Raw genomic sequence first — 27,127 nt, forward strand, 5'->3', positions numbered from 1 at the left:
AACAGTTGTTACTGTACTTAACAGAGTGGGTGTCCTGCCTTCATACAAAGCAACTTCTTTGGTATAAATAATTCATGAAGATTAAGGAAAATGAGGCACGTCTGTTAATTCAATTCTTGTGTGCAGATTTCACACCATTGCACTGAAAGCAAATGGTATGACCTGTTAGGGGGCATATTCAGAAAGACTTTCTCTTTTAAATGAAATACATTTCACAGTGAAAATAAACAATATGATCTCTACTGAACATCATAAAAATTAAAACTCTGGGGGCTGACAGGATGGGTCAGTGGGCAGAGGCACCTACCTCTGAACCTGGTGACCTCAGTTCTATTCCCTAGGACCCACAAGTTGGAGGAGAGAACTTACTCTCAGAGGCTGTCCCCTGACCTTCACATGTGTGTGTCTAACCTCAGACAAAATAAATAGCTAAATTGATTAATGAAAAATGTTTTAAATGAAAAAATCTAAAGAAGAATTAATTTGATTGCTTCAGGAATAGTTTTCTGTGGAGAGCCTCATCAGGTTAACCAGTATTTTAGGGATGGGAAAGTCAGCCAGTCTTCCCAGAAGAATGGGGAAATGGAGAAAGATGAAATCAAGATCTAACTCTCACGGAGAGCTAGCAGGGAGCTGTGAACACTCCAAGTTCTCGTCCTGTTTCGGAAAGGTTCATTGTGCTTTGTCTACAAAGAGGGCCCTACCACTTCACCCAAGGGGAGGGCCCACCCCTGCATCAATGAAGAGGGAACCATGTTTTGCTACTGTTTCTTACAGTGGGATGTTCCCTTGCTCAGCCCACTATCTCAAGACATTTTCCTCTCAGTACCCCCACGTTAAACTTGACCCTCTAGGAATTCTGTGTGGCTTGTGGCTCTCTCCATAGTAAGATGTTCTGCAGGCCCAGTCACTCTGACTGGTGTGACTTTTTTTTTTTGCCTTCTTGTTCCTTTGTTCATGAGGGTAGCTCCTCATATGAGCATGTTTTGAGATCATCAAGGATGCCCTCCCCCAGCATCATAATCAGTAAAACCAAGAAATAAAACTGTAGGATTTTGATTAATGATCATAAGGAGGGAACCGCAGCAAACCTTGGCGTGGGTGGAGACATGACATTCTGAACTGCCTAAAAGATTGTAAGATTACCACCTAGCTGGTGGTTTTCTCATAAGGAACAAACGCATCACTGTTGCCTCCCGTGTGAGACTATCCAAATGGGCCTGTCAATTAGTAGGGCGGGAAAGTCAAGAAGCTGCCTATTCCAGAAACTTTAGGAACTGTATAAAGCCTCACCATACTCATAAATTGGTTCAGCAGTCCCTCTGGCTGTTGTCAACTCCTGACCCATGAGAGTGTTTTCTCTACCACAGTCTCTTCAGACTCTGCCCTGCTCTCACTCCCGTAAGAGCCTCATGTTATTCTGTAATAACCTCTGCATGGCTTCCACATAGTGCCGTGCCCTGTGTGAACTCATTTGATAGAGATCATGCGGACCTCAAAACCCAGAGGAGAGCTGAGTGAAATCCGGGTAGCAGCAATGGTTAGGAAATTCTCTGTCTCCCCTCACAGAATCCTCGTTCCTTCTCAAGAAGGACAAGGGAAAGCAGACATTCTGCAGCCGCTGTGCCGACGTGTGGAGCTCACTTTCTGGGGATCAGTGCTGAGAGCCTGCTCTCAGCCCCACTCCTCAGAAGCCGCTTCCATCCAACTCTGAAACACCTATCCATCATTCACCGGACACGTTGCACCCCAAGGCACGATACGACACAGATGCCATCATTCTCGAGACGGTCGCATCCTCAATCTCACACACCGTGAGGATGTTCCTTGTTGAGGGGAAGGAGATGATGTGATTAAACACGGCGTGGGAAGGTTATTCTGGAGTGTGTTCATGAAGCCAGTGTGGTTCACGGGTCCTCAGAGCGGGGGAAGAGAAGGCAAAGCCAAAAAGGGAAATGGGAAAATGGAAGCAAGGTTAGGATGATGTGACATCCAAAGACTCACTGCCAGGTGCTAGCTTAGAGGATAAGTAAGGAGGCCATGAGGACAGCAGCCTGCAAAGGCCGGTCCAGAGGACAACGGACAATCTCCCACGCAGAGTCTCAGAGGGGATGCTCCCTGGGATGCCTGATCTTAGTTCACAGAGATATCCTTTGGATTTCTGCTACTATAATAAGATAATGAATTTGTTATTTTCAGTCACACAGGTGGTGACTCAGTATTCCAGCAATGGTAGGTTAACTTACAAGACCATTTATCCTACTGGGTTAATGAATAGTCTTTTATGGCAGAAACTAGAATTCAGTTATTACTTTGTTCCCACTTCATATATTATTGCCCAGCACACCCGCACATATATACTCACATGTAGACACGCATGCATACACGTGTATACACAGATACACAGGCACACATACAAACACAAATACATAGACATGAACACACACACACACAGCACACACATACATACCCACACACTAGGCACTCAGTAAATATTTAAGAATACATTTCTAAAAGAATGTTCATCTTTAACTGAGGCTATAAAATCAAATAAGTAATTGGTCCTGGCAAGCACTAACTAACCAATTAAGTAGATTTCAGCATGGATGAAAAGTACACTGATACACCACTAGAATCATACTGACAGTCTTTACCACACCTCCACAACACTAATCCTACCTCTATTTCATAATGGCATATTATGTCTCTTAGGGTTAGCAGAAGAAGCAAGGAATCAGGCGCCGTCTCTAGAGCCTACGTTGAGAAAACAACTTTCTTCTCCAGCCCTCCCATCTTCGGGTATCCATAAAAACAGCAATAGAGAGGAAAAAGAGAGGTAGAAAACAATTTTTACCTCCAGGGGGTGAATCTAAAATGGAAATCGTGTGTATATGCCTATATGTGTACATCTATAATGTTAATAACCAAAGTACATAATTGTAGAACAGAGAAAACCAACTTTGACTGAGTTGACTTGTGGGAGTTAATGGCATCAATGATTCTAGAGAGGTAGGCGCAACCTTCTGGGGACAACTTATGGCAAAGAAACTGTGAGTCACTTAAAGGAGAAGAAATGGATGGAAGTGGGGGCTCAACTGTGACAAAGGAATTGGGCATGGCAGAGCAAGACTTGCAAGGCTCCTAGAATCTTCTGGAAAACAACTCACTGATCATGTGATCTGCAAGACACAGATGGCACAGGGAAGTCAAAGCAGATGAACCAACAAGGAGAGTGCTGGCCTGTTTGAGACAGAGGACAGAGGTCACAGCACCGAGAAAGGAGGAAGGTGGGCCCAGAATCATGCGTTTGGTACGGGTGAGATTCAGAATGACACAGAGCCACGCTTTGGCACTTAAATGACAGTATCATACCCAGGAAATAACGCAGATTCCTGGATCCTATCTTGGGTGGAAACATGACCCCACGCCCCACAGGAAAGATTAATGAAATTACAAGAGACAGTCCCAGCACTCACTTAAACTGAGTACGGAGACACCCAACCATGTGATGGGTGTTTGTCTCCCGAACACATGGGATGCTAAGCCATCCTGCATTGCTCCAAGGACATCAGAGATCCTCTCTTAAGAAAGATCTTTATTCTAATCGCAGAGATGGTTTTCAAATACTCCACATCATCGTTTAAAATGAGTTGCTCTGCATGGGCACAAAGCCATAAGCAACTCAGTTATAAACTTGAAAGTAATGGCTGCCAGGACCATATGGTAAGACCCTATTGCTGAAGGCAGCGTATGCTGGATCTGTAACGTCCTGGTAAATCAGGCTGAAACAGAGCAGGAAGCCTCCTCCTCTCACAGTGATGGAAGGTGCTGTAAGGGCTGATGGGAGAGAAAACACACGGACAGCTCTATCCAACTGTGGACCCAGCGTACCACAACAGTAACGTACCAGGCAAGATCTTCCCGCTGGTGTAGCCTGGCACGATTGCTTTGGGGCTAACCAAACACCATCTGATTGGGTTTGAGGACTGTGACACATGAAGAAGTTCATACATCGTACTGTAAAACTAAAGGGGAAAAATCCATGGGGCAGTCACAGGCTCTAGGAAAAGATTACTACTGACGCTAAGCTAGCTGGACATACAGCCAAACTGCATCTAAATATTATAGCCTCCGACTGTTGCTGTTACATGTCTTGGCTAGGGAAGCTGATGAAAATGCTAAGAATAAATGAGTGTGGAGTTATCAGTCCTAAATGGGACATCTACGTTGCCATCTCAAGACCCAGAGAATCTCATAGAAAAGGGGGCGGCAAGACCATAGGGGCTGAAGGATGGAGAGGAGTCCTACGAAGCGCTGTCTCCTGGACATGACATAGCCAATGCTATCGTAAACAACAGCGTCTGTGGCTACACGTGCAAGACCCCCACAAAACGGTAAGGCGTGAGAGTGGGAGGGGTCTAGTTGAGAAGATGGGGCTCTACAGGATTAGGAGCGGGCTGAACAAGAGCAGTTGGGGTGGAAATATGCTCACGTGCATATTGTGTGCATATGTGAAATGCCAGACATGGAAAAAAGAAGCCTGCTACACTACACAATTAATAAACAAAAGGGACGAAACATATTATTTCCTGAGGGAAGCAGTCTTTGCCTCCATGGACCTGGCAAGAGGAAACACACACAGGCTTAGCCCGGTGGTGGTAGCCCACGCCTTTAACCCCAGCACTTGGGAGGCTGAGGCAGGTGGATCTCTCTGAGTTCGAGGCCAGCCTGGTCTACAAGAGCTAGTTCCAGGACAGCCTCCAAAGCTACAAAGCTTGAAAAAAATCAAAACAAAAACCCCACAAATAAGCACACAGACAGGCTCCTTCTAAACAGTCAGATTTTACAGGCAGGCATGAAGATGAGCATCTGGGGCACTGAAAATGAAGTTCTGAAAAAAAATAGAGGTTTTTTTGTTTGTTTGTTTTTGTTTTACCACTGTGACCAAGCAGTCAGTATGTTCTATAGAAGAGCCTTGGATTAGGGGATAATCACATATCCTCTCATAATAAATAAAATTAAGGGTCAATGTTTATTTGAACAGAGAGTCTGGAAGCAAGCAAGAGCATGAACTGAATTTGAAGGCTGTCCACTTGGGTGTTCTAGTATTTCCTTCCAGTCATATTTGTATTTTATTGCTCAACAAAGCACTAAAAGTAAAACCTGTAGCCCTACTTATGTGAGAGAAATCTGCGCTGTTCCAGCTTCACAGGTTACACACCTCATTATCACACAGGCCCTTTCCCTCACCCTCCAAACAGTGTAAGGGCAACTCCACAGCCAAAGATCATAGCTACTCATCCCAAATAGATCATTAGTGACTTAAGCAAGAGCGCACACACACACACACACACAACCCAATGAAGACTGTGGGAAAATGATAGTGTTTGTATTATGTAAGTATAAAACAACTTACATAAAGGAGGCAGAAATTGTCTTTAACGTTAGATTTGAGTAAAATATTTTTTTTCTTAAACTTAGAAGGTAACATTACTTGAGAAAATCAGGAAGGATCTGATCATTTGTCACAGGGTAGAACACTTCGGCTCCTGGTGATAGTATTTCCCTGTCTCTTCCTCTACCCAACAGATTATTGATGAGAGCAAAATTAAGATGTGTTTAAACTCTTGATTTATTTGCTAAGACTCAAGAAGATGGATGGTAACCATTTCCTGACATACTTCCCTATTCCTGAGACTGAAGCATGGGTGTGGAAATCTGCAGTGGTGCATAATCTCTGTCCACGATGATGCACAGTGATCCAAGAGATTAAAACTGCAGACAGGGCTTCTCATTGGAGATTAAAACTGCAGACAGGGCTTCTCATTGTCTCCACACTGCTTGGAGGCGGATACTCGTGTGCTGTTTGGGGGGGGGGGGGAGCATAGAAAATGACAGTATCCTTCCAGGCCAGTCACTTAGAATTCTAAACAGAGGGGAGGGAGGCAAGCGGGTCCACCTCGCTTCCTGTAAGACCCAACTGTGTCGTCATGAGGGACAGATGGGAGAGCTGGGGGCTCTGTTTTACAGAACAAGAATATCCCTTGGAATGCCTGAAGGCAGAGCTTGCTCTTCTGGAGTCCTGGTTCCTTGGATAAGTAAAAGCTACAAGAACTTGGATTTTTAGTCAAGTCAGTTCTACAGGGCACATCTGTGACAGAAATTCTTATTTTTTTTCTTCCTCACATGGATTTTTTTTCTTTTACAAACATTGAACGTATTAGAAGCTCACTGCCAAAGAAAACTTTGAGATTCTTTTACATTCTGCATAGAACTGAAGGAGAGAGAAAAGGACTAAGGAATGGGAGTCCAGCATGTCAAAGGAGCCTGCCTCACTCTACCATGGCTGCAATAATGTAAATTAAGGATCTAAGCTGTTAGCCGACTCCGCCTGCTACAAGAGTAAGGCAGCAGCAACCAACACCAGACGGTGTTTGAAGCAAGTGGTTTGGAGGTTGTTTTGTGTAGACAAGGTCATGAAAGTGGGTTTCCCTGGGTGGGATTAATGAGCTCACAGGAGGAAGAAAACGCAGTGCCTTTGCCATGTGAGGACACAGAAAGACGGCAGCCATCTTTTAGCAAGAACAAGACACTCGGTAGAAATCTCAATTCTCTGGCGCCTGGACCTTGGACTCGCCTGTCTCTGGAAAAATGCATGTCCAAAGCATTGTGTAACAGCAACGTAAGGAGATGGAGGCGTACATAAACTCAAGCTTTCCGACAAGTACAGTGAATGTAAGTGGAGAAAACATGTCCACAAACGGTGAATGTTACAGCAGAGAAGATCTAACTGTAAGCTCAATGCATGTAATTAGCCCTTAATAAAAAAGAAAAAGACTTCCCTCTCCTTCCAAACTTTTACACCAAGGGCTCTAAGTCAATCTTAACTTCACACCCACACTATCGACTATGTCTTCTGTCCTGCCTATGAGAATCTACAGAAAATATCATCCTTTCTTTCCCTATGTTACCTTTCTTGGCCTTACTTTTGAAGTATTTAGATCCACGAGTTCTTGAACCTGGAAGCTTGGGTAGTTTGCAACACCCCTCACTGATGTAGAGCCCTTCAACTATAGACAGGCTCTGACCAAGCTCTCCCCTTGAAGTCCCCAACCATCTCTAAGCCTGGTACACTCACACAAAGGGTCCACACATGAATAAGAAACAGACCCTCTGTGGAAAAAGAACGCAAGGTGAGCAGGAGAATGCAGTGTTGCACCTAACAAGAAAGAACTGAGGGGCAAGAGGAAGGGTTGTCCCCACCCAGCTGTAAAACCAGGGAGGAGATCGCCGAGAGGCGGTTTGCCAGGGAAGTGCCGAAGGGAGGTCAGGTCTGGGCCCACGGGCAGGAGAAGTCAAGTTAGGTGGAGAAACCCCACGTGTCAAGGAAATGACAAACAGGAGATACGGTCACGGTTGAAAATAATTTTAGCTGAAAATTCCGTCAGATCGCACAGCTTTGCCTTCACTTCTGACTGTGATTTCGCTCTCAAATATCACGGGATGAAACGCGTGACACACACTCGTGGGTCAAGCATCACTTCCAGGAAGCCTGCTCCAGGATGTAAGGAACTTTGGAAAGTGAGATAGACACCTTCGAATTTCAGTGTGGAAGCTGCACTAACCTGGATCCAGTTCTATGCTTCCTCGATGTCACTCACACACAGACAAGCTCAGATCAGAAAAACACAAAGGCTTAGACTATCAGAAACCTTTTTTTAAAAAAAACAAGTACTTCTTTTCTTTTTAAACACAATTTGGTTTTTGGTTTTCAAAGCAGGGTTTCTCTGTGTAATACCTCTGGCTGTCCTGGAGCATGCTCTGTAGACCAGGTTGGACTCCCAACTCTAAGAGATCCCCCTGCCCTGGCCTGCCAAGTACTGGAATCAAGGCATGTGCCACCACCACCCTTCATAAACACAATTTGTTTAGCCAGGCACAGTAGCCCGTGCCTTGAATCCCAGCACTTGGGAGAAAGAGGCAGGAGGATCTCTGTGACTTCTAGGCTAGCATGGTCTACATGGGGAACTCCAGGTCAGCCAGGGCTACTTAGAGAGACTTTCAAAAGAAATTTTTTAAATTATATGTGCATGGGTGTTTTGCCCACATAGATGTCTGTGTACCATCTGTGTGTCTGTTGCCAGAGGAGGCCAGAAGAGGATGTTGGATCCCCTGGGACTGGAATTACAGATGTTTTTGAACTACCATGTGGGTGCTGGGAACCAACCACAGGTCCTCTGCAGGAGTAGCCAGTGTTCTAACCACCAATGGAATCCAATTGAAAACCCTGATACTAACCCACACACCTACAAACACCTGATGTTTTACTAAGAATTTGAAATTACACAACAAAAAATAGAAAGCATCTTCAACAAATGGTGTTGGCCTAACTGGAGGCTTACATGTAGAAGACTGCAGATAGATCCATGTCCATTGCCATGCACAAAACTTAAGTCCAAATGGATCAAAGACCTCAATGTAAATCCAGCCACACTGAACCTCTTATAAGAGAAAGTGGGAAGTACCCTTGAATGAATTGGCACAGGAGACTGCTTCCTGAACATAACACCAGTAGCACAGACACTAAGATCGACAATTAATAAATGGTTCCTCCTGAAACTGAGAATCTTCTGTAAGACAAACAACACAGTTAACAAGACAAAATGGCAGCCCACAGAATGGGAAAAGATATTCACCAACACCACATCTGACAGAGGGCTAATCTTCAAAATATACAAAGAACTCAAGAAGCTAGCCACCAAAATGCCAAATAATCCATTTTAATAGTGTAGTACAGAACTAAATAGAGAATTCTCAATAGAGGTATCTAAAATGGATGAAAGACACTTAAGAAAGTGCTCAACATCCTTAGCCATTAGAGAAATGCAAATCAAAACAATTCTGAGATATCATGTTACTCCTGTCAGAATAGGTAAAATCAAAAACACGAATGACAGTTTATGCTGGAGAGGATGTGGAGAAGGGGAACACTCCTTCACTGCTGGTGGGAGTGCAAACTCATACAGTCACTTTGGAAATTAGTATGGAGATTCCTCAGGAAAATGGGAATCAATCTACCACAAGACCCAGCAATTCCCTCTTAAGCATATACCCAAAAGACACACATTCAAACAATAAAAGAACGTCTGTTCCACTATGTTCATAGCAGCATTATTTGTCATAGCCAGAACCTGGAAGCAACCTAGATGCCCCACAACTAAAGAGTGGATAGAGAAAATGTGATACATTTACACAAATGGAGTACTATTCAGCAGAAAAAAAAACCAACAACAATGGAATCTTGAAATTGGCAGGCAAATAGATGGAACTAGAAGAAACCATCCTGAGTGAGGTAACCCAGTCACAAAAAGACAAACATGGTATGTCCTCACTCATATATGGATATTAGACATAGAACAAAGGATTACCAGCCTACAATCCACACCACCAGAGAAGCTAGGAAACAAGGAGAACCCTAAGAGAGACACACATGATCCCCCAGAGAAGAGGAAAGGAACTAGATCTCCTGAGCTATTTAGGAGCATGAGGGGAGGGGAGAGGGAGTTAGGAGAAAGAGAAGGGGAGAAGAGAAGGGGAGAGGAGGCCATGAAGGAACAAGAAGGTTGAGTTGGAGAAGAATAGAGGAGAGCAAGAAAGGAGATACATTAATCGAGGGAGCCATTGTAGGTTTAAAGAGAAATCTGGCACTAGGGAAATGTCCAGAGATCTACAAGGATGACCCCAACTAACAATCCAGCAATAAAGGAGAGGCTACCTTAAATGCCCTTCTCCTATAATGAGATTGATGCCTTCATCCAGTAGGTGATGGAAGCAGAAGCAGACACCCACAGCTAAACACTGAGCTGAATTCCTGGAATCCAGTTACAGAGAAGGAGGAGTGATGAGCAAAGGGGTCAAGACCAGACTGAAGAAACCCACAGAAAGAGCTGATCTGAACAAGGGAGAGCTCATGGAACTCAGATTGATGGCTGAGTGGCCAGCATGGGACTGATCCAGACCCCCTGAATATGGGTGTCAGTTAGGAGGCCTGGGAAATCTATGGAGCCTCTGGTAATGGATCAGTATTTACCCTAGCATATGAATGGACTTTGAGAGTCCACTCCACATAGAAGGATACTCTCTCAGACTAGACACATGAGGGAGGGCCTAGGCCCTGCTCCAAATGATATGACAGACTTTGAAGACCCCTCATAGAAGGAAGGCCTCACCCTACCTGGGGAGCAGAAAGGGGATGGGATGGGGAGTCGGTTGGGGGGGCAGGGGAGGAGGAGAGGGAGAGGGAACTTGGATTGACATGTAAAATAAGCTTGTTTCTAACTTAAATAAAAATTTAAATAATAAAAAAGAATAAAATGCCAAACTTTGCATTTTTACTATTATTTGAACTTTTCTAGTCTCTGAAAATTTACTATAAACATAAGGTGTGTATATATATATATATATTATGCCCATATAATAGTGTATTTTTAAAATATACATCATAATGAATTAACACACTTATCACCTAATATATTTATTTAACAAATATATGTTGCAGTATATAATAAGTCATTATTATATTTCAAATATACAGTATGGTTTGACACTGCTGTGATTTCTTGTAAATCAGCTCTACCTGTGATCAATTCAAGATGATTACATTCTAGGTTCATTTCTGTTACTTGCGACAAATCATTCTGACCAGAAGTAGCATAGGGAGAGCAAACAGTTTACTTGGCTTATGATTCTGGGTCACAGTCGATCACCAGTGCAGGAATGCTGGAACTTGAAGGCAGGCTACACAGTGTTACCCCCAGCCAAAGAATTCACTTCGCAGTTAAGGGATCATGGCAAGAGCCATGGAGGATGCTGCTGCTTCCTGGCAGGAATGCTTATGTTCAGGTAACTGGGTTGTACACTCCAGGATTGCCTGCCTAAGGGATGGTGTCGCCAACAGTGGGCTGAGCCCTACTACATCAAACAGCAACCAAGACACTACCCCCCCACACCCATTGATATGTCAACAGGCCAATCTGATATAGGCAACTCCTCAACTGAGACTCTCTTCCCAAATAATTCTAGGATGCGGCATTTAAAACTAACCAGCACAGCTCCAAAGCTACCCTGCCTTCCACTGTCTGTAACTACACACCGTCACAGAAAAGAATCTGCTCAGTAATACATGCAGATCATTACAATAATGTTCTTCACTGGTTTTCATTTGTTATTTATTTTTCTATTTGTCGATTTTTTTAGACAGTGTCTCATATAGCTCTGATCCTCCTGCCTCTACTGCCCTAATGCTGAAATTACAGGTGTGGACACCTTTTCTCATACGTGTGGTCTGAGGGTCAAATTTAGGTCTTTGTATGTGTCAGGCAACAGTATACCAACTATGCCACACTTCAGCCTCTGTTATTTACTTATTCTTTGATATTTAAAAAAATCATGTGTACATGTGTGCATGTGTGTGCATGTGTGTGTGCTGTGTGTGCATGTGTGTTTATGTGTGCATATAGTGTATATTTGTGCATGTGTGTATATGTGTATGTGCTGTGTGTGCATGTGTGTGCTTTGCTTGTGTACATGTGTATGTACATGTGTGTGCATTCTGTGTGTGCTGTGTGTGCATGTGTGTATACATGCGTGTGTATGTATATGTACATGTGGTGTGTGTGTATGTGTGTGTGTGTGTATACAGGCTTATGTACATGTGAATGCAGGTTCCTGTAGAGTTCAGAAGGGATATCCTGGAGCTGGAGTTATTGGCAGATGTGAGCTGCCGGACCTGGGTGCTGGGTGCTGAACTCTGGGTCCTCTGCAGGAGCTCCTAACTGTAGAGCCGTCTCTCTATCCCCCTGTATTTTTAAAACTTATTTTTGGGGACGATTAAAACTCTTCAGAGTAGTGGAGGCGGAGGGAGACGTGAGATGTTCTTTTCGCTGCAATGTTTCAGCTGAAAGGAAGCCTGTGCTTTGTGGGGAGCTGGGCTCTAGAGGTTGCCATGACAGCAGTTCTTTCTGGTTGGAACGCTGCTGCTTTTCTACAAACAAAGTAATTTAAGTATTACTGGTTTAATCATGACATTTATTCCATTAAATGTTTTTAAAAATAAGAATCAGAATGCATTACAACTTTTTTTCATATTTCCAGCTAAATATAACTGTTGCTCACCATTATTAAAATAAAAGGTTTTCTTTTCCGGCAAATAAGGAGAATAGCTAAGGGAAAGAAAACAAGTCACTAAAATAAATTTTAAAAGTTGGAACTGGATCAATCGGTGATCAAGATGCCAGGTCAGGTTTTCCGATCTTTAACACGTTGACACACACACTTTTGGATGAGTTCCGAGTCCCTAGTCCAACACTCTCATGCAAACCACCGGCTTCCTTGGCAGGCTCAGTCACTAGGATACTGTTCACACGCACTTAAAGTAGGCTTTGAGAATGTAGCATCCCTGGAGATGGCTCAGTGGGTAAAGACACAGGACTCAGAGCTTGGTGACGTCATTTCCTTACCCAGGACGCACGTGGTGGAGAGTCGACTCCTGTCCTCTGACCTCTAGACGGTTGGGAGCCAGGACATCCCAGGCTTTCTTGGAGGCTCCGGGAAAGGACAAAGGGAGCCAAGCTCTCTGTCCTTGCCCAAGGTCCGAGGCCTCAAAGGAGTTAGGGTTTTGGTTCATGGGAACCTGACTCCCCTGCCCCACGAGAGACGGGGTTGTGAGCCTGAAGGCCACTATGGCCACTGTGCGTCCTAGCTGGGGTGCACTTGAGATGCCCTGTGTTCCCTGTGCTTGACTGCTTCCTGCTGACTGTCTCACTGTGTCGTGGCTTTCCGCTGACTCCGCTCCATTCCCCCCTGCAAATGGGGCATCAGATGTCACACTTATTAATAGACTTGCTTGGCATAAGTCATCAGCTCATGCAAGACATCCATGATGTTAACTTCCCTATCTTCTGTATTTCCTCACCCCCAGTCCTCCCACTCAGGGACCTCTGTCCCCGAAGAATAACCTGCTGGTCCAGGTTGCGTATGAATCACGGTGCACACACGTACATATGCACATGCACACACGTAAATAAATAAAATTTCAAAGTTATTTGAGGGAATATTCTGGGCTAGGCAAGGTGGGTGGGAACAAAATGTAATGCTGCATATGTATGAGAGAGGCAGTGAAATCCATTACTTTGTACATTAAATATTAATAAAAGAAAATTTTAAACTATAATTTAATTTTAAAAAATAATAGTTAAAAACTATTTCACTAGGTTAGAGTTTTCCAGAGTAGTGTGAGGGCATCTTTCAATGTGTGGGGAAAGTCTGCTTCTCCGGACTCCATCCTGGAGCTTTAAGCCAGGCCTGGAACCTGAAAGTTAAAGTTACAAGCAAAGCGTCCATGCTTGGCAAAGGAAAGACATGCTGCAACCGTTGTACTCAGGCTGGCATTTAGACTACATTCGTCTGTAGCAGAATAGCCACCACAGAAGGAATGTCAATTTAATTATTTACTTATTGGAATTTCTTTACTTAAAACAGTTCTCTTTTATAGCAATTTTTGTCCCCTCAGCAGCTGGGTGTGACTCAGGCTCGGACAGCATGCTTATCAGACTATTCCCATGTTCCCAAGCATGTCCCGCTGCTGCAAAGATGGCCAATATTCACGCTTGAAAATCCACAGGTAGCATTGTCTATGTAATACACATGTGTATTTGCATGTTCTTGACCTCAATTTTAGAATTTATTATTTTATTATCACACAAAGAAATCAATTTCATGATCTCTTCACACACACACACACACACACACACACACACACACACACACACGATTTGTTTTTATTTACCCTCACTACCTCCCTCAATCGTCGCTCCCTGCTGCTGGTTCATTTTCCCACCCTCCAACAGTCCCCTCCCCTGCTTCCATGACATGTACATACTGTCCCCCTCTCTTGTCCCCCTCCTTCCGCTTCTCTCTCTCATTTCATAGTCTCATCGATGGTCTTTCATGTCAGCTACGTACATAATATTCATATATGTGTTTACTTATGTATCCCAGGTGGGATAGCATACATCATTTGTCATTCTGAGCCTAGCCCATTTCACTTAACATAATGAACTCCAGCCCCACCCATTTTCATTTAAACACATTCCTGACCTCTGAGCCTTGCAATAAAATGCTCTGTTCCTAACTCACCCAGAGCAAAGCCACGCTGTGACAAAGTGACAACGTGTGACCAAACGAAACACATACATGAAGACATTGATACCTACGTCTGTATACCGAATCTTAGATGGAAAAACAAGGTAGAGCTTTGGGTCCCTTTTTGCACAAAAAGGTATTTTTTAATTACTTAAGTCTTCTAAAGGTCTCTTATCACACAGAAGGGGAATCTGTGATCACATTTTGTGCCAACAGATTTAAGGCGGTATTGCCTGATGGAATAAATGTTTAAAGATAAAAGGCAGAGGGCTTCCCTGATGAACCAGAAGTCAGCCTCGCAAAGCTGAATTAGTTCAGGAAGTACGTCCTTTTCCTTAGCATTTGCGCTGGCTCCTGGGGACGAGGCTAAGCTTGCAGTCAAATCTATTTAACAACAATCTTTCATTGCTATAGTTACAGCTAACACTGACATAGTGATTGAGTGGGACAGAAGAGTAATTAAAATTATAGAAGACTTTAACCTTGGCATTTTGATAATGAGGACACTCAATGCGAAATACCGTTTGATCCACATAAAATTAGGCTAGGGTAGATAAAGTTATGATGACATAAAACTAACAATACTAAAGATACAAGCCATCTAGTCTGTTTTTCTTCTTTCTTTCATTAAAAATGGTGTATTAAGTCTGTTCTCAACAAGGTCAAAATATTCTAATGTTGAGACAGATATTAAATATCAGTATCAAAGAATAAGGCCAATGGCCAATGTCTAAGATGGCATGTTCTACACTAAGCTAATAGATTTACTCTTGTGATTGCTGATATTTATATATTAACAGGCTGAAATTGAGTAAAGTACAACTAAAGAAAAAAGTAATGCTAACCTATTCCCATTTGGGCTGTGAAAAATCTAAATAGCAGTCGGCTGTTGACTGTGTTTTCATCCTGACTTCAAGAGTCATCTGATGGCTCCAAGGGAAGCAGACCCCATTCAGGCAATAGTTGCTTCTAAGCCAAGAAGTCAAGAGCCTGTGGTAGTCACCTATGTGACACCAGGACACTGACTTAGAGCAGGCTGTAGTGGTCAACCACGTGACCCCAGAGCCTTGACCTGGTGTAGAAAAGCTGTGAGGCATGGCATTTCAGAGATAGCAGATGAGTCCAGTCATGAGTTTTGGGGGACATGGAGGTGAATAAACAAATCTAGATCAAGAAAGAGAAACTGGATTGGGGATAAATTTAGGAATTACTATTAAACACATGGCTGCATAAAACCTCAGGACCTGACGGAGTCACCTAGGAAAGAATATAACCTGAGTTACCCGGTGCTCGGTTTCTTCATGTGAGAGGCCATGCAGAGGAGGAGACAACAGAGAAAAGAGAAAAGTCAGAGGCATGAAACTAGAGAAGCCAAGACAATACACTTCTGACTATGTTAGCTCCCAAGACTAAAGAGAGAAAGGAAATTCTGGAGTGATGGGGGATGTCCTTCTGTATATATGTTTCTCTTATTGGTTGATGAATAAAAACACTGATTGTCCAGCAGCCAGGTAGGAAGCATAGATGGGGCTACCAGACCAGGAGAATTCTGGGAAGAGGAAGGTGAGAGAGGCCACCGGGGAGACGCCACGCTGCCGAAGAAGCAACATGCTCGATTACGGGTAAGCCACAGCTTGGCGGCAATGCATAAAATTAATAGAAATGGGTTAATAGTTAAGAGAGAGCTAGCCAGTTAGAAGCCTGAGCCATTGGCCAGACAGTCTATAGTAATATGTGTCAGTGGGTTTAATTGGGGCCAAACGGCTGCAGGACCAGGAGGGACGAGAAACTCCATCCATACTGGAGGAGGAAGTAATGTGGAGTTCTCCTCCGTGAAGGGTTCACACGTCGCCCTTCAGTGGGCCTACAGGGGAGGAGAAGTCAGGCCATACAGCAGGCTCCTAGAAGAAACGGGGTAATCACACCAGGCTGAAGTCTCTTCATTGTTAACCAGCCAATGAAGGCGTGTTTATGCTGAGACAGTGGCGGAACAGTTGGTGCGGGTACCAGCCTTAGGGTGAAAGTGACCTCTCCCATCGGAGGGTATACGGAACACGATGACGCAGATCTGTGATCCTGGTGTTCGGGAAGTAGTGGCAGAAGGATCAGGAGTTCAAGGCAAACATTTTTTTTAATATCGTGAGTTCAAGGCCAGTCTGGGCTACATGAGAACCTATGGAGGAAAAAAAGAAAAGAAAGAACCGAAGAAAGAAAGATCGGTTTATTGATATTTTTAATTGGCCATGAGGGCTATCAGTGAGTCTCTGGCAGCCCTGAGTCTACTGGAAATATTCCTATTGGTTAAGCTCTACTGGCAGGCCCTCGACGCTCCGATTGACCTAATTTTACCCACAATGTTAACGCACTCAAGCTTTGTGTAACATTGTTTTTAAAATGTACTCTATTTAAAAGGGAGTACAAATATTAAGGGAATGGTTCAAAAAGAAAAGACAAGTGGCAATCAATGCCATGCTGTGCAGGCAGACATCGTTGACTTCTGGGCATCATGCTCTCAGGGTCTGTTTCCCCAGCAACAGATATGCTCCTAGGAGCTGAGAGCATGCTGCGATGATGGGGCTGGGAGAAGGAAGTCAGGGTTTCAAGGCATCAGCTCCCCTGGCCCTTCCCTGGAGTCCTGTCTATAGAAGGAGAACTCACTCAGTGGTCCCCTCTCTCCTTAGGCTATTTATAACCAAGACAGAGTACTCATTCGTCCTTGATTCATTTATGTCAAAACCCTTGTCAGAAAGATGAGGATTTTTATTATAGACCTAATTGCTTTCTCCTAACTGGGAGGTTAAAATTTATGAATGAAAGCAAAACTCCAATCATGACTGAACAGTAAAACGTTCTGGCTCACGGTACATTTCAAGTTGGAGTAATTCACTGGCTTCTGGTGACAAGGTTGGCCTCCACTGTTTCGTGTTATCATCTTTCGTCTTTTTCTCCCATTCTGAAAGTTAGAAAATTTGCAAAATAGCCTCTTAAGTGTTTTTGACTACTGACTTGCAGGATCATAGGGGACCAGACTAAGAAATTTAAGGAAAGGAAACTTGAAACTGGGCACGCTATCTAAATAGATGAAGCGCGCAAAGACAATAGAGGTTCTTTGGTAACAGAGACAGAAAATGCATATATATAATCGTGTTTTAGAATTATATTGATTTTTAATAGACAACAATTTTGCACAGCGAGAGACTCTCACTTCAAGAAGAAGCCAGGACAGGATTCCTTCCCCCAAAACAAACACTTAGTTATCTACAGGTTTTAAAGAAAAAAAAAACCTGAAATGATTCTTCCCGGAGAGACTGTCATTAAAGAGTCTTAACTAACTTGACACTCAGACTGACTCACCATAGTCCTGATCATCCGACGGAGACTCTGCTAATTCTAGGAAAAAAACACAAAGGGCAAACAAGTATTTATCTGCAGTGCTTGATGGATAGAACTCAAAACCACCCCTCCTGCCCTGAGAGATCCCAGCCCATGAGCGTTCACAAAAGTAACAGAAGGTCAGTGGGCCAGCATTCCGTCCGATACCCAAACCTGTGGTATCTGGTCTCCTGGAAGATGGCATAAATACTTGCACATGATACACACACGTACTCTCCCCCTCTGCATAATCTACACATCCAGATTACTTATAATGCCAGCAGTGAGATATCACATAAATAACAGTGTGAACACTGCACAAATGCTATTTATTCTATCACAAGACATAGGTTTTTAAAGACTCGTTTCTTTTTTTATAAAAACGCTTTCAATTGTGTGTAAATGCATGTTCACACAGGCTCAAGAGCCTGCGGAGGGTCTGGCCTGGAGCTAGTTACCAACACCGGACACGGTTGCTGGAGATCAGACTCCAGTCCCCTGGGGAAGCTGTGATTCTATTAACCACCGCTCCATAGTTACACAGATGGTGGTGCGTGCAAGCCCTGTAGGACTACCTACACAGCGCCTGCCCGCAACGCTGCAAGGCCCTCAGTTCCTGATTGACTCTGCTAAGGGTGGGGGATGACTGTGTTAACCCCAGATATGCAGCATTCAGTCTTAAGTTACCAGAACGTGCATGGAGATAGGAGAGGAGGAGAAGGTTTGGGAGTAGGGAAACGAAATCACGGACTCTCTCAATTTCATCATCATGTCTTGCACATCATAAGTGATTTGCACAGACTCAAAAAGCTGACCTCGCACCTGCGCTAAAATTCATCACCAGAAAGGGAGGTCTTTTATTTGTCACCTGTTAGTCTTTAAACCTCAGAAGATACATTAGACACGGAAAATATGCATTAAGTCTTTTAATTGTGCACAGAATAGGCAGCGTGGGGGTGTTCCTGAAAAACCATCAGTGTCACTTTAATCCGGTGAAGAGTTGTCTTCAGCGTTAAGAGAACCTCTCCTAGGTACGAAGGCCACCTGTGCATTCGAGGGTACACACTTCGGTTGTTGTGAAGGAGGGGTACTGCACGTGCCATGAGGGTATGATGACGGAATTCAAAACCCTCAGCCTCACATCCATTAGTTGGTAGGTAGTGTCACCTCTTGCAATGAACACCTCCTCCCTGCTTTAGGCAGCCCATTAAAGTGACCGAGAAGAATAGAAGTTGGAGAACTTACTGCCGCTTCCTGAGACCAGTATGACCGCTCCCTGCATGCCAAACAGACACTCTTATGACCCACAGGCAAGAGGAGCTCTCACCCCTCATCAAAACAGCTTCTCTTGGCAGCCCACGGAGTCATTGCAGCAAGCTACAAGGGGTAGGGTGCTCAACCCCGCCTGGCACATCCACACACAGCCCCAACACCAAAGGTTCAGAGAGAGCTAAAGAGGGGTGGAGACATCGTAAGAGTCTCTTCCCACCTCACAACCCTCTCTAGTGCTGGCATTAATGGCGTGCGCCGCCGCTGCCAGCCTCTGCGGCTCGCTGGTGTGGCTGCTGGGATTAAAGGTCTGTACCACCGCTGCCTGGCCTGTATGGCTGACGAGTGTGGCGAGTTTTGCACTCTGGACTTCAGGCAACCTTCATTTGTTACATCATAAACAAAATGTCTCCCCATTTCTCCTTTTTGTCCAATATAAAAACGTTATGACTAATGTGAGGAAAAACTATATACACTAAGTACAACAACTGTATACAGCATACGGGCAATAAATATGTCAGCCATGTCCGGTTCATTTGCGTTTAACAAATTCAGGGAAAATACCCCATTATCCTATCTTGGTGAGTGCAAACGGTTGTACCTAATTCACTTTCTATTCTAATTTGCACTATCAAAATATCTTTTAGTATTTCTCAACCTTTCGCGCTTTACGCTTTACACCTATTTAGTTTCTTTCCTGAGTCTGGTAAACAAGGAAAAACTATAACTCCCTAGTCTTCAGCTCCCTCAGAGACCCAAGAAGGAAATAATATTAACTGAATAAGCAGGAAGTGGGAGCAAGGGACCTCCAAAAATGTGAGGAATGACGGAAACAGCTGGCTGCCTGGAGAGTCACCCAAGGTTCCTCTGCAGCGCTGGGGCGTACATCTTCCACCTACAGGCCTTGCACATCTGACAGACTCCTCTGTGAAGCAGGATTTCCTGAAGGACTGTCCCGCCTTGTCTTGGCGAGGTTCTGCAGTCACTCTCTTTTGCGTCCTGTTTGTCCAATTTGGATAGCCCGCTGCCAGCAGTTGAGGCAAGGGCACTTCTCACCCAGTGGCTAACTTTTGCCACAAAGAAAGCAAGCCCCATGTGGAGTGTATTCCGTGCCCATCATCCTCTCTGTAGTAGGTGAGTGCTGCCAGAAGCAGACATGTCTCATTGCCACACAAAAAAAAAAAAGAACCTACATTATTAAGACATCTCAAATGCCATATTCTGTCGATTGCTGAAGCGTCTGAAGATGGCTTGTCATTCTAAAATATATACTGGGTTTTTTTTTTTTGGTTTTTCGAGACAGGGTTTCTCTGTATTGTTTTAGAGGCTGTCCTGGAACTCGCTCTGTAGACTAGCCCAGCCTCGAACTCACAGAGATCCACCTGCCTCTGCCTCCCGAGTGCTGGGATTAAAGGCGTGCGCCACCAATGCCCGGCTAATATATGTATGTTTGACTTTGAAATCATACCTAATGAGGAGAGAGGCACAGAGGAAGATACCTCAGGCTTCTACATGTACATACACGCTTACTTACCCCACACACTGTACCCACATGCATGTGAACTCACATATCACACACACACACATACACTCTCATCTCTCTCTCTCCTCTCTCTTCTCTCTCTCCTCTGTCTCTCTGTCTCTTTCTCTCTCTCTCACCCACCCCCCCCCCGTCTCTCAGCCAGGCATGGTGGTGTGCACCTATAATCCTTTCCAGCCAGCCAGCCTAGCCTACTTAGTGAAACCTATGCCATTGGGAGGGGCCGTCTCAAAACAAAACAAAACGGAAGCCAAGGAGAATGGCACCAGACGAACATGTCCTCTGGCCTCTACACGCGTGTGCACTCATGCTTACGTGCATGTGCACCTGCACACAAACACACCAAGAAGTTATGCACCATGCCTATGATATTCCCCCAGCCTTGGACGTTTAGCGGGAACCAATGCCCTAGATTTAGCTTGACCTACACTTTACAGGGATACAGGTTGGTAAAGACGCCGCCTGGCACCCGGCAAGGGCACAGATCCATAGAATGAGGTCATCTCCGTGATACTAGAGGAGCAAGAGACCGTGCCAACTAGAGTGGACTTTGGAGACCAAGCCACGAGATGCGAGGGCTGGCCCTGGACTGGATTCTGATGTGGACAGAATGCTGTGTAGAGATTTTGGGAACAACTGGAAGAATCTGGATGCAGGGTGGATGTCGGAACATGAACATTTGCTGAGTTGGGGAGAAGGGGGGAGGGGCTGATGAGAGGACTCAGCAGGTAAAGGTACTTCCCTTCCAGCCTGGCAAGCTGTGTGCAACTCCCAGAAGCCACACAGGGGTGGAAAGAGAACCCAGTCCATAAAACTGTCCTCAGGCCTCTATGCCCACAGCATGCTAAGTAATGTTCCCACACACATCATACACACACGCGCACACGCGCACGCACACACACACATGAATAATTTTAAATTCACAAATGAATATAAAAAACAAAAAGGGGAGTAAGCAAAAACCATTCCAAGCAGTCTTATTCTTGTATAAGCATCACACATGCACATGTGTACATGTGTGTGCAAATGTGTGTATACACGCACATGTGTGTACATGTGCATTTGTATGCCTATGCACACGTGCATGCATGTGGACATTTGTGAGTTCATGTATATGTGTGTGCATGTGTAAGTGTGCATCTACATGTGTATATTTGTACATGTATGGATATGTGCCTGTGTAAGTGTGTATCTACATGTGGTGTGTGTACATGTATGGATGTGTGCCTGTGTAAGTGTGTATCTACATGTGCATGTGTGTGCATGTATGGAAGTGTGCCTGTGTAAGTGTGTATCTACATGTGCATGTGTGTACATTCATGTGGAGGCCTGAGGTTGGTGCTGTGTGTCTCCCTCAGTTTCTCCATCTTCCTTTTCCCTCTGAGACGGTGTCTCTCGGGGAGCGTAGAGCTCACCTACTCAGCTAGAACATCTGGCCGTTGAGCCCTGGGATCCGCCCTTTGCATCCTCCCTAACACTGGGTTACAGGTGTCCAGCGCCACTTCAGGTGTTTACAGAATCTCACTCTTGAAACACATTGTCCATCTGAGAGGAAATATTATCAACATTGTATCTCTAGATGGCCGAAGTGCACGTCTTCATTTAGTTTCATTTCGCTTTGATGTATTTCCTAACTTTCTGCAATAGTCACAAAACCATTTCATAGTAACAGTTACAGTAACTGAAAATCAATAGATACTGAAAGAGAAACACAGCCCTTCCAACCGGGTCAATTTTTGGTAAGCATAATATATGTTACTACTCTGCAGAATATTCAAAACTGAAAGGCAAGGGTAGCGTTTTCGGTGTGGCCCTCATGTCAGTTTACATCTGTGGTCCAGGTGCTGGGGATGAATCCCAGCATGCATCTGCCTTTGGTATTGCCTCACTCTGCCGTCATACAGCTGCTTGTGTTCACTCTCATTGAGTCTCAGCCTCTGCCTCGGTGTCAGTGTCCACAGAGCTAGTCCCTACCCTGAGCCCACCGCTCGGCTCTGGCCCTGGGGACCTACGTCACCTCTGCCAACCCTAGTGGGCATCTGGCTTCCAGCTCTCTGGCTTGGGCCTATCTTCAAGGAGACAGGCTGCCCAGCATAGTCCCCTGGCAGGAGCTCCTTCTGCTGGGCCCAGCCGGTCAGGGTGGACTCTCTTCAGTGGCTCTCGACGGCTCAGACTCTGCCTTATCTTGCCACGCACATTTACTGCAGGGGATCACACAGCAGTCCTTCTGGACCCAGCCATGCTTCCCTCCCCACCATACCCTGGCTTCCACATTTGCTGGCTGATCCTTGATACAGAGACCTACAGACGGTTCTCGACGTATACGGTACCAGGCCCGCATCGTCTGAGGACAGGGATGGTTATGAGCTCATCACTCAAGTCAAGAACTGAACAAGGTGTATTCATGGCAATCACCCAACATTCCCTCCTTCCTTTCTTCCTATCCTGTGCACCTGCGAGTAAACTGTTTTTGCAATTCCAGCAAATGCAGCAGAAGGAAAACGACTTCCACCGGGGCTAAACACGAGACGGCTGAGTTCGGTCCCCACGACCCGCGTGCAAAAGCCTGCACGGGGGCTATGCTAGACAGTGCTGTGTGGACATGGCACCATCTAGAATCGGGGGGGGGGGACCTCAGTAGAGAACAGGCTTGGTATCTGGGCAAGCACGAAGAGCCAGCCAGTGAACGGTGCTTTTCCTCATGGCCTCTGCTTCAGATCCTTCCTCCGGGTTCTGACCTTGAGCCCCTGCCCCGACTTCCCTCTGCGAAGGGGTGGGTCCTGAGAGCCACAGGATGAAATTAGTGCTTTCCAAGCGGCTCTTAGACGCGGTGCTCTATCTCAGCTACAGAAACCCCACCTAGGACAGAGTTTGCTGTAGTCTCTTTTGCCCCAAAGAAAGCAACTTAAGGGAGAAAGGGGTGATTTTCCTCGCACATCCGGGATACAGCCCATCAGTGCGGGGAGGGAGGCCGACCTGGGGGAACTTGGCAGAGTTGGTCCCCACTACATCCGCAGTCCACAGCGAGAACGGTGCTCAGCTCCCTCGCTCCCTATCATCCCTTCCCTGTACCCAACCCAAGAAATGGGGCCTCCACACCCAGGGGAGGTTTCCCCACCTCAACTAACCAGATCCAGGTAATCTCCCACGGACACTTCATTAGACCAACTGTTGTGGGATATTTTGATCACACTGGTGACACTAGGGAGACTGACAATGAAGCTTACCTTGAAACGGAGGGCAGAGCTAGCTGCTAGCTGACGAGAATCCTCCGCAGAGGTTTCGGGGGACCCAGAGAGACACAGAAATGGTAGGGAGGGGCTTAGGAGGAGCCACCGCCCTTGGGATCAAGGAAGGATAGAGGGAGGAGGTCGCCAGTCACTTCTCTGCTGCCTGTCTGATCAGTCAGGTTTCACCCCGTGTCTGACTCCCGAGTTTTTACTAATAGTAGAATAATTTAGGTAACCACTACACCTGGCATCCAATGCGTGGCATCTAAGCCACACCAAGGCGTGAACCTGCTACCTCTCTACTGCCGCTGCCGAGCCTAGCCTTGCCTCCCTCCCCATAGGCCCTCCCCACCCGAGTCCAGGATTTTTTCCGTTGCGGTCTTTCTACAGCTGCCGCCATCTGCTGCCCACCCACAGGCCCCAAATGCCACTGGAGCTGGCTGCCCACTGCTGGCCCGTGCCCTCACTTCCTGCCATGCAGGCTTTCCCTGGATCCTCTCACCAGGCTGCCAAACACAGGCCAGCTTGACATCTGCTCGCACCTGCTCAGAGCTCGGGCTTTTACTGCTGCTGCCGCTGCCGCACACTAACTACCTGGGTCCTCTGTCCAGCCATTCTGAGCAGTGACAGCTAACTGTGTCCCCCGCCAGCTGAGTAGCACTGACACAGCTGGTTACCTTTGCTGTCACCGTCAGCAGATATGGTGGGGCACCTGGGAGTTCTTAAATTAGGTTATTAAAAAAAAGAGGGAAAATCTTTCCCAAGTTAAGATCCAGAAATGTCACAATAGAGAGAGTTGGGACCCCGTTTAATGCTACTATGGATGGCTTGTAAATGGAAAAAAAATAAAGGGACAAACCACTTAGCTGGGATTGACATAATGACTGCAATTACTATCACTTTGATAATTCATATCTTATCCTTAAAGAAGTGGTTTGGCAACTGTGCCAAACATGAAAATTTGACTGATAAGACAAAAGCCTTAGAAAGACCTACTAATGAAAATAAGAAAAATATTCAGACACAGACAGAAAACTTTAGAGCAGAATCTATTATGTTATTGTGTATGAAATTGAAGAGGAGCTACTTCCGGAACCGACCTGAACTATCAAGCAGATTCATACTCTAAAACATACTAGTGTCTTTCACAGAAGCACAACATGCCAACAGTTACTTGCAGTTAAGTGGTCAGCAGCACCAAGTTCTATCTTAGAAGCTGCACCAAGAACAGTTCTGAGCACACTGAACTATGTAGGAGCTTTCCCTGCTACAGCTCAACCTGTGCCGATAGTGACACACACATACACATGTAAACATACATGATGATCCTTCAGTTTGCATCTTAATGTTCATCATTTTCATTAATTTACCACTGATCCAGAAGTCCAAATCTAATTTTTCCTAGAGGTCTTTAACACTGTAACATAAACCAATAGTGTGGTACACTATTCTCTACATTTTAGAACGTAGGTAGGCAATTTTCCCACGCTGATGTCAACTGCATTTCAAAAGGCATCTCAAAGTAGAGGAAAGTAACACACAAATTCCTCGCAGGGGTTATGGCATCCAGGTGATAGCTGGCAGACAAGAGGAAGTAAATAAAAAGACGTATTTGACAATAATGCACCATCTTGCAATTAATTTTCAAACAAGCAATTGCTGCTATGCTGGTATGTCAGGCAGCTCCTGTTTCCCAAGGAACCGCTCCTTATTTTCTTTTGCAATTTTAAAACAGCAAAAGATGCCAGTTTTTCTGTGCACCACTCCAAGACTGAGGAACCGATGAATGAAGTGTGGTGCTCCTCACACCATCCCCAAGAAACCCACGATCCCTGAGACCGTCTCTGTTAGGATAAAGCAACAGGGAGAACCTTGGTGGATCCCATGGCAGGACAGGGTGACCCAGGCAGAGGGACAAACACGCCAGGCAGACAGAGCTTAGTGAGAAGTTTTATTAGAAGGGGGAGAAGGGAGGGAAAAGAGAAAAGAGGTAAAGAGACACAGAGGACAGAAGAGAAGAGGGAGACAGGAAAAGTCCTGTCTGCCCCAGGGGAACAGCCGGGAAGAGAGAGGGAAGGAGAAGAGCGGGAAAGAGCGGAAATGGGCGATGGGCGGAGCCTTTCTTTCAAAGATCCGGAATACAGTCATGTGCCCACGCTGGTGGGTGAGGGGCGGGGCCAGGCTTGCCTGGATTGCAACAAACTCTTCTATGAGGAAAGGTGCCATCTCCCCCAGCTGCCCCTAATACGCCATGATGATGTGTGCCACGGTGAGAACAGAAATTAAGAGTGAGTGGAAAAGGAAATCCAGCAGCCACAGGGACCACAAACTTAGAGGTGACTCTTCAGCTAAAACTTACGTAACCAACGTTTCACTGTTCCGGGCAAAAGATTTATAAACAAATGTCCCCCTTTGTGTTACCGATGAAAACAGCTCCAAGAGAAAGGGTTTATCTGTCCCACAGTTTCAGGGGAAGGTTGTTCATGGCCAGGAAGATGCAGGATTGGGTCGTTGAGAGAGCCGGTCACATGTTAGGAAGCAAAGGGAAACAAAAACCCACACTTGTCTCATATAGTCTGGGACCCCAGCCCAGGATCTTTCCAGGTCAGTTCACGTAATGAAGACAATCTCCACAGTCACGCCAAGAGGCCCTCTCCCAGGTGACCCCAGATCATATCACGTTGACAATTGAGATAAACCATCCTATACCTTTTGGTTTATTTACTATTTTGGATGAAAACACATTTGCATTTCTTGCGTTCAGTCTGTCAGATACTCCTGAGTACCTTGTCTATACTCGCAGTTTGGATCTATGGACTCAAAGAAATGACAAGACCCCATCTCTGCTTCTGGGCAGCTTGCAGCCCAGCGAGAAAGCAAATGACGGAACCTCTTCTGCAACATGAGTGCATGGGAGGGCCATTGTGGTGAGATGTTGGGAAGGGGCGGGTGGTGTGCGAGCAAAGTTCACAGTGCGAAACCTGTGAAATGGGAAGCCGCGTGGGACTCAAACTGAACTGTCCTGACATAACGGCATGTCTCAATAACAGGACACCAGCAGCTCAATTAATGCCAGCTTACCCCGGTCATGTGACTAGAGAGAGAGAGAAAGCAAACTACATAAAGAGATGGCCTTCTGAAATCTAAGCTCACTCCAAAGCATTGTCTTAAAAATAAGCTGAAGAGAAAGGGGTTCCAAGAGCAGGAGGCAGGAAGAGCTAGCTAACCCTGGGCACACACTCGGTACATCCGACATGTGCATCAAGACGGTACGTCAGTTTCCTGTCCCCCGAAAGAAACACTTGAGGGTCAAAGACCACGCCGCACGCACAGACACGTCCACCTTTGTGAACTGTCTAACAACGTCTCCCCTGTAAAGGTTGGAGAGGATGCAATTGCCACACCTCCATCCAGGGAGGGGCGAAGGAAAGAAAAGGGAAGGAGAGGAAGCAATGGGGCATCCAGTGAGCTGGAGATCGGGAGGATTAAGCAGCCCTAAGTAGAGAAATCGGCA

The 27,127-nt window shown here is 45.4% G+C and overlaps 1 protein-coding gene across 6 annotated transcripts in view; it reads right to left on the bottom strand.

The window, feature by feature from the left end:
- Positions 1 to 27,127, bottom strand: part of Slc44a5 (solute carrier family 44 member 5) — a 288,547-nt gene that overhangs the window by 106,195 nt on the left and 155,225 nt on the right. For 4 of the 6 annotated variants that reach the window (XM_040751569.1, XM_040751567.1, XM_040751570.1 and 1 more), the window contains exon 3: positions 17,557 to 17,592. The exons of the other annotated variants lie outside the window; for them this stretch is intronic. In XM_040751569.1, the coding sequence (XP_040607503.1) occupies positions 17,557 to 17,592 (36 nt within the window). The remainder of the gene's footprint in view (positions 1 to 17,556; positions 17,593 to 27,127) is intronic. 6 annotated transcript variants of the gene reach the window in all.

Source organism: Mesocricetus auratus, unplaced genomic scaffold, assembly GCF_017639785.1.
Source record: "Mesocricetus auratus isolate SY011 unplaced genomic scaffold, BCM_Maur_2.0 Super-Scaffold_100009, whole genome shotgun sequence".
Taxonomy (NCBI): Eukaryota; Metazoa; Chordata; class Mammalia; order Rodentia; family Cricetidae; genus Mesocricetus; species Mesocricetus auratus.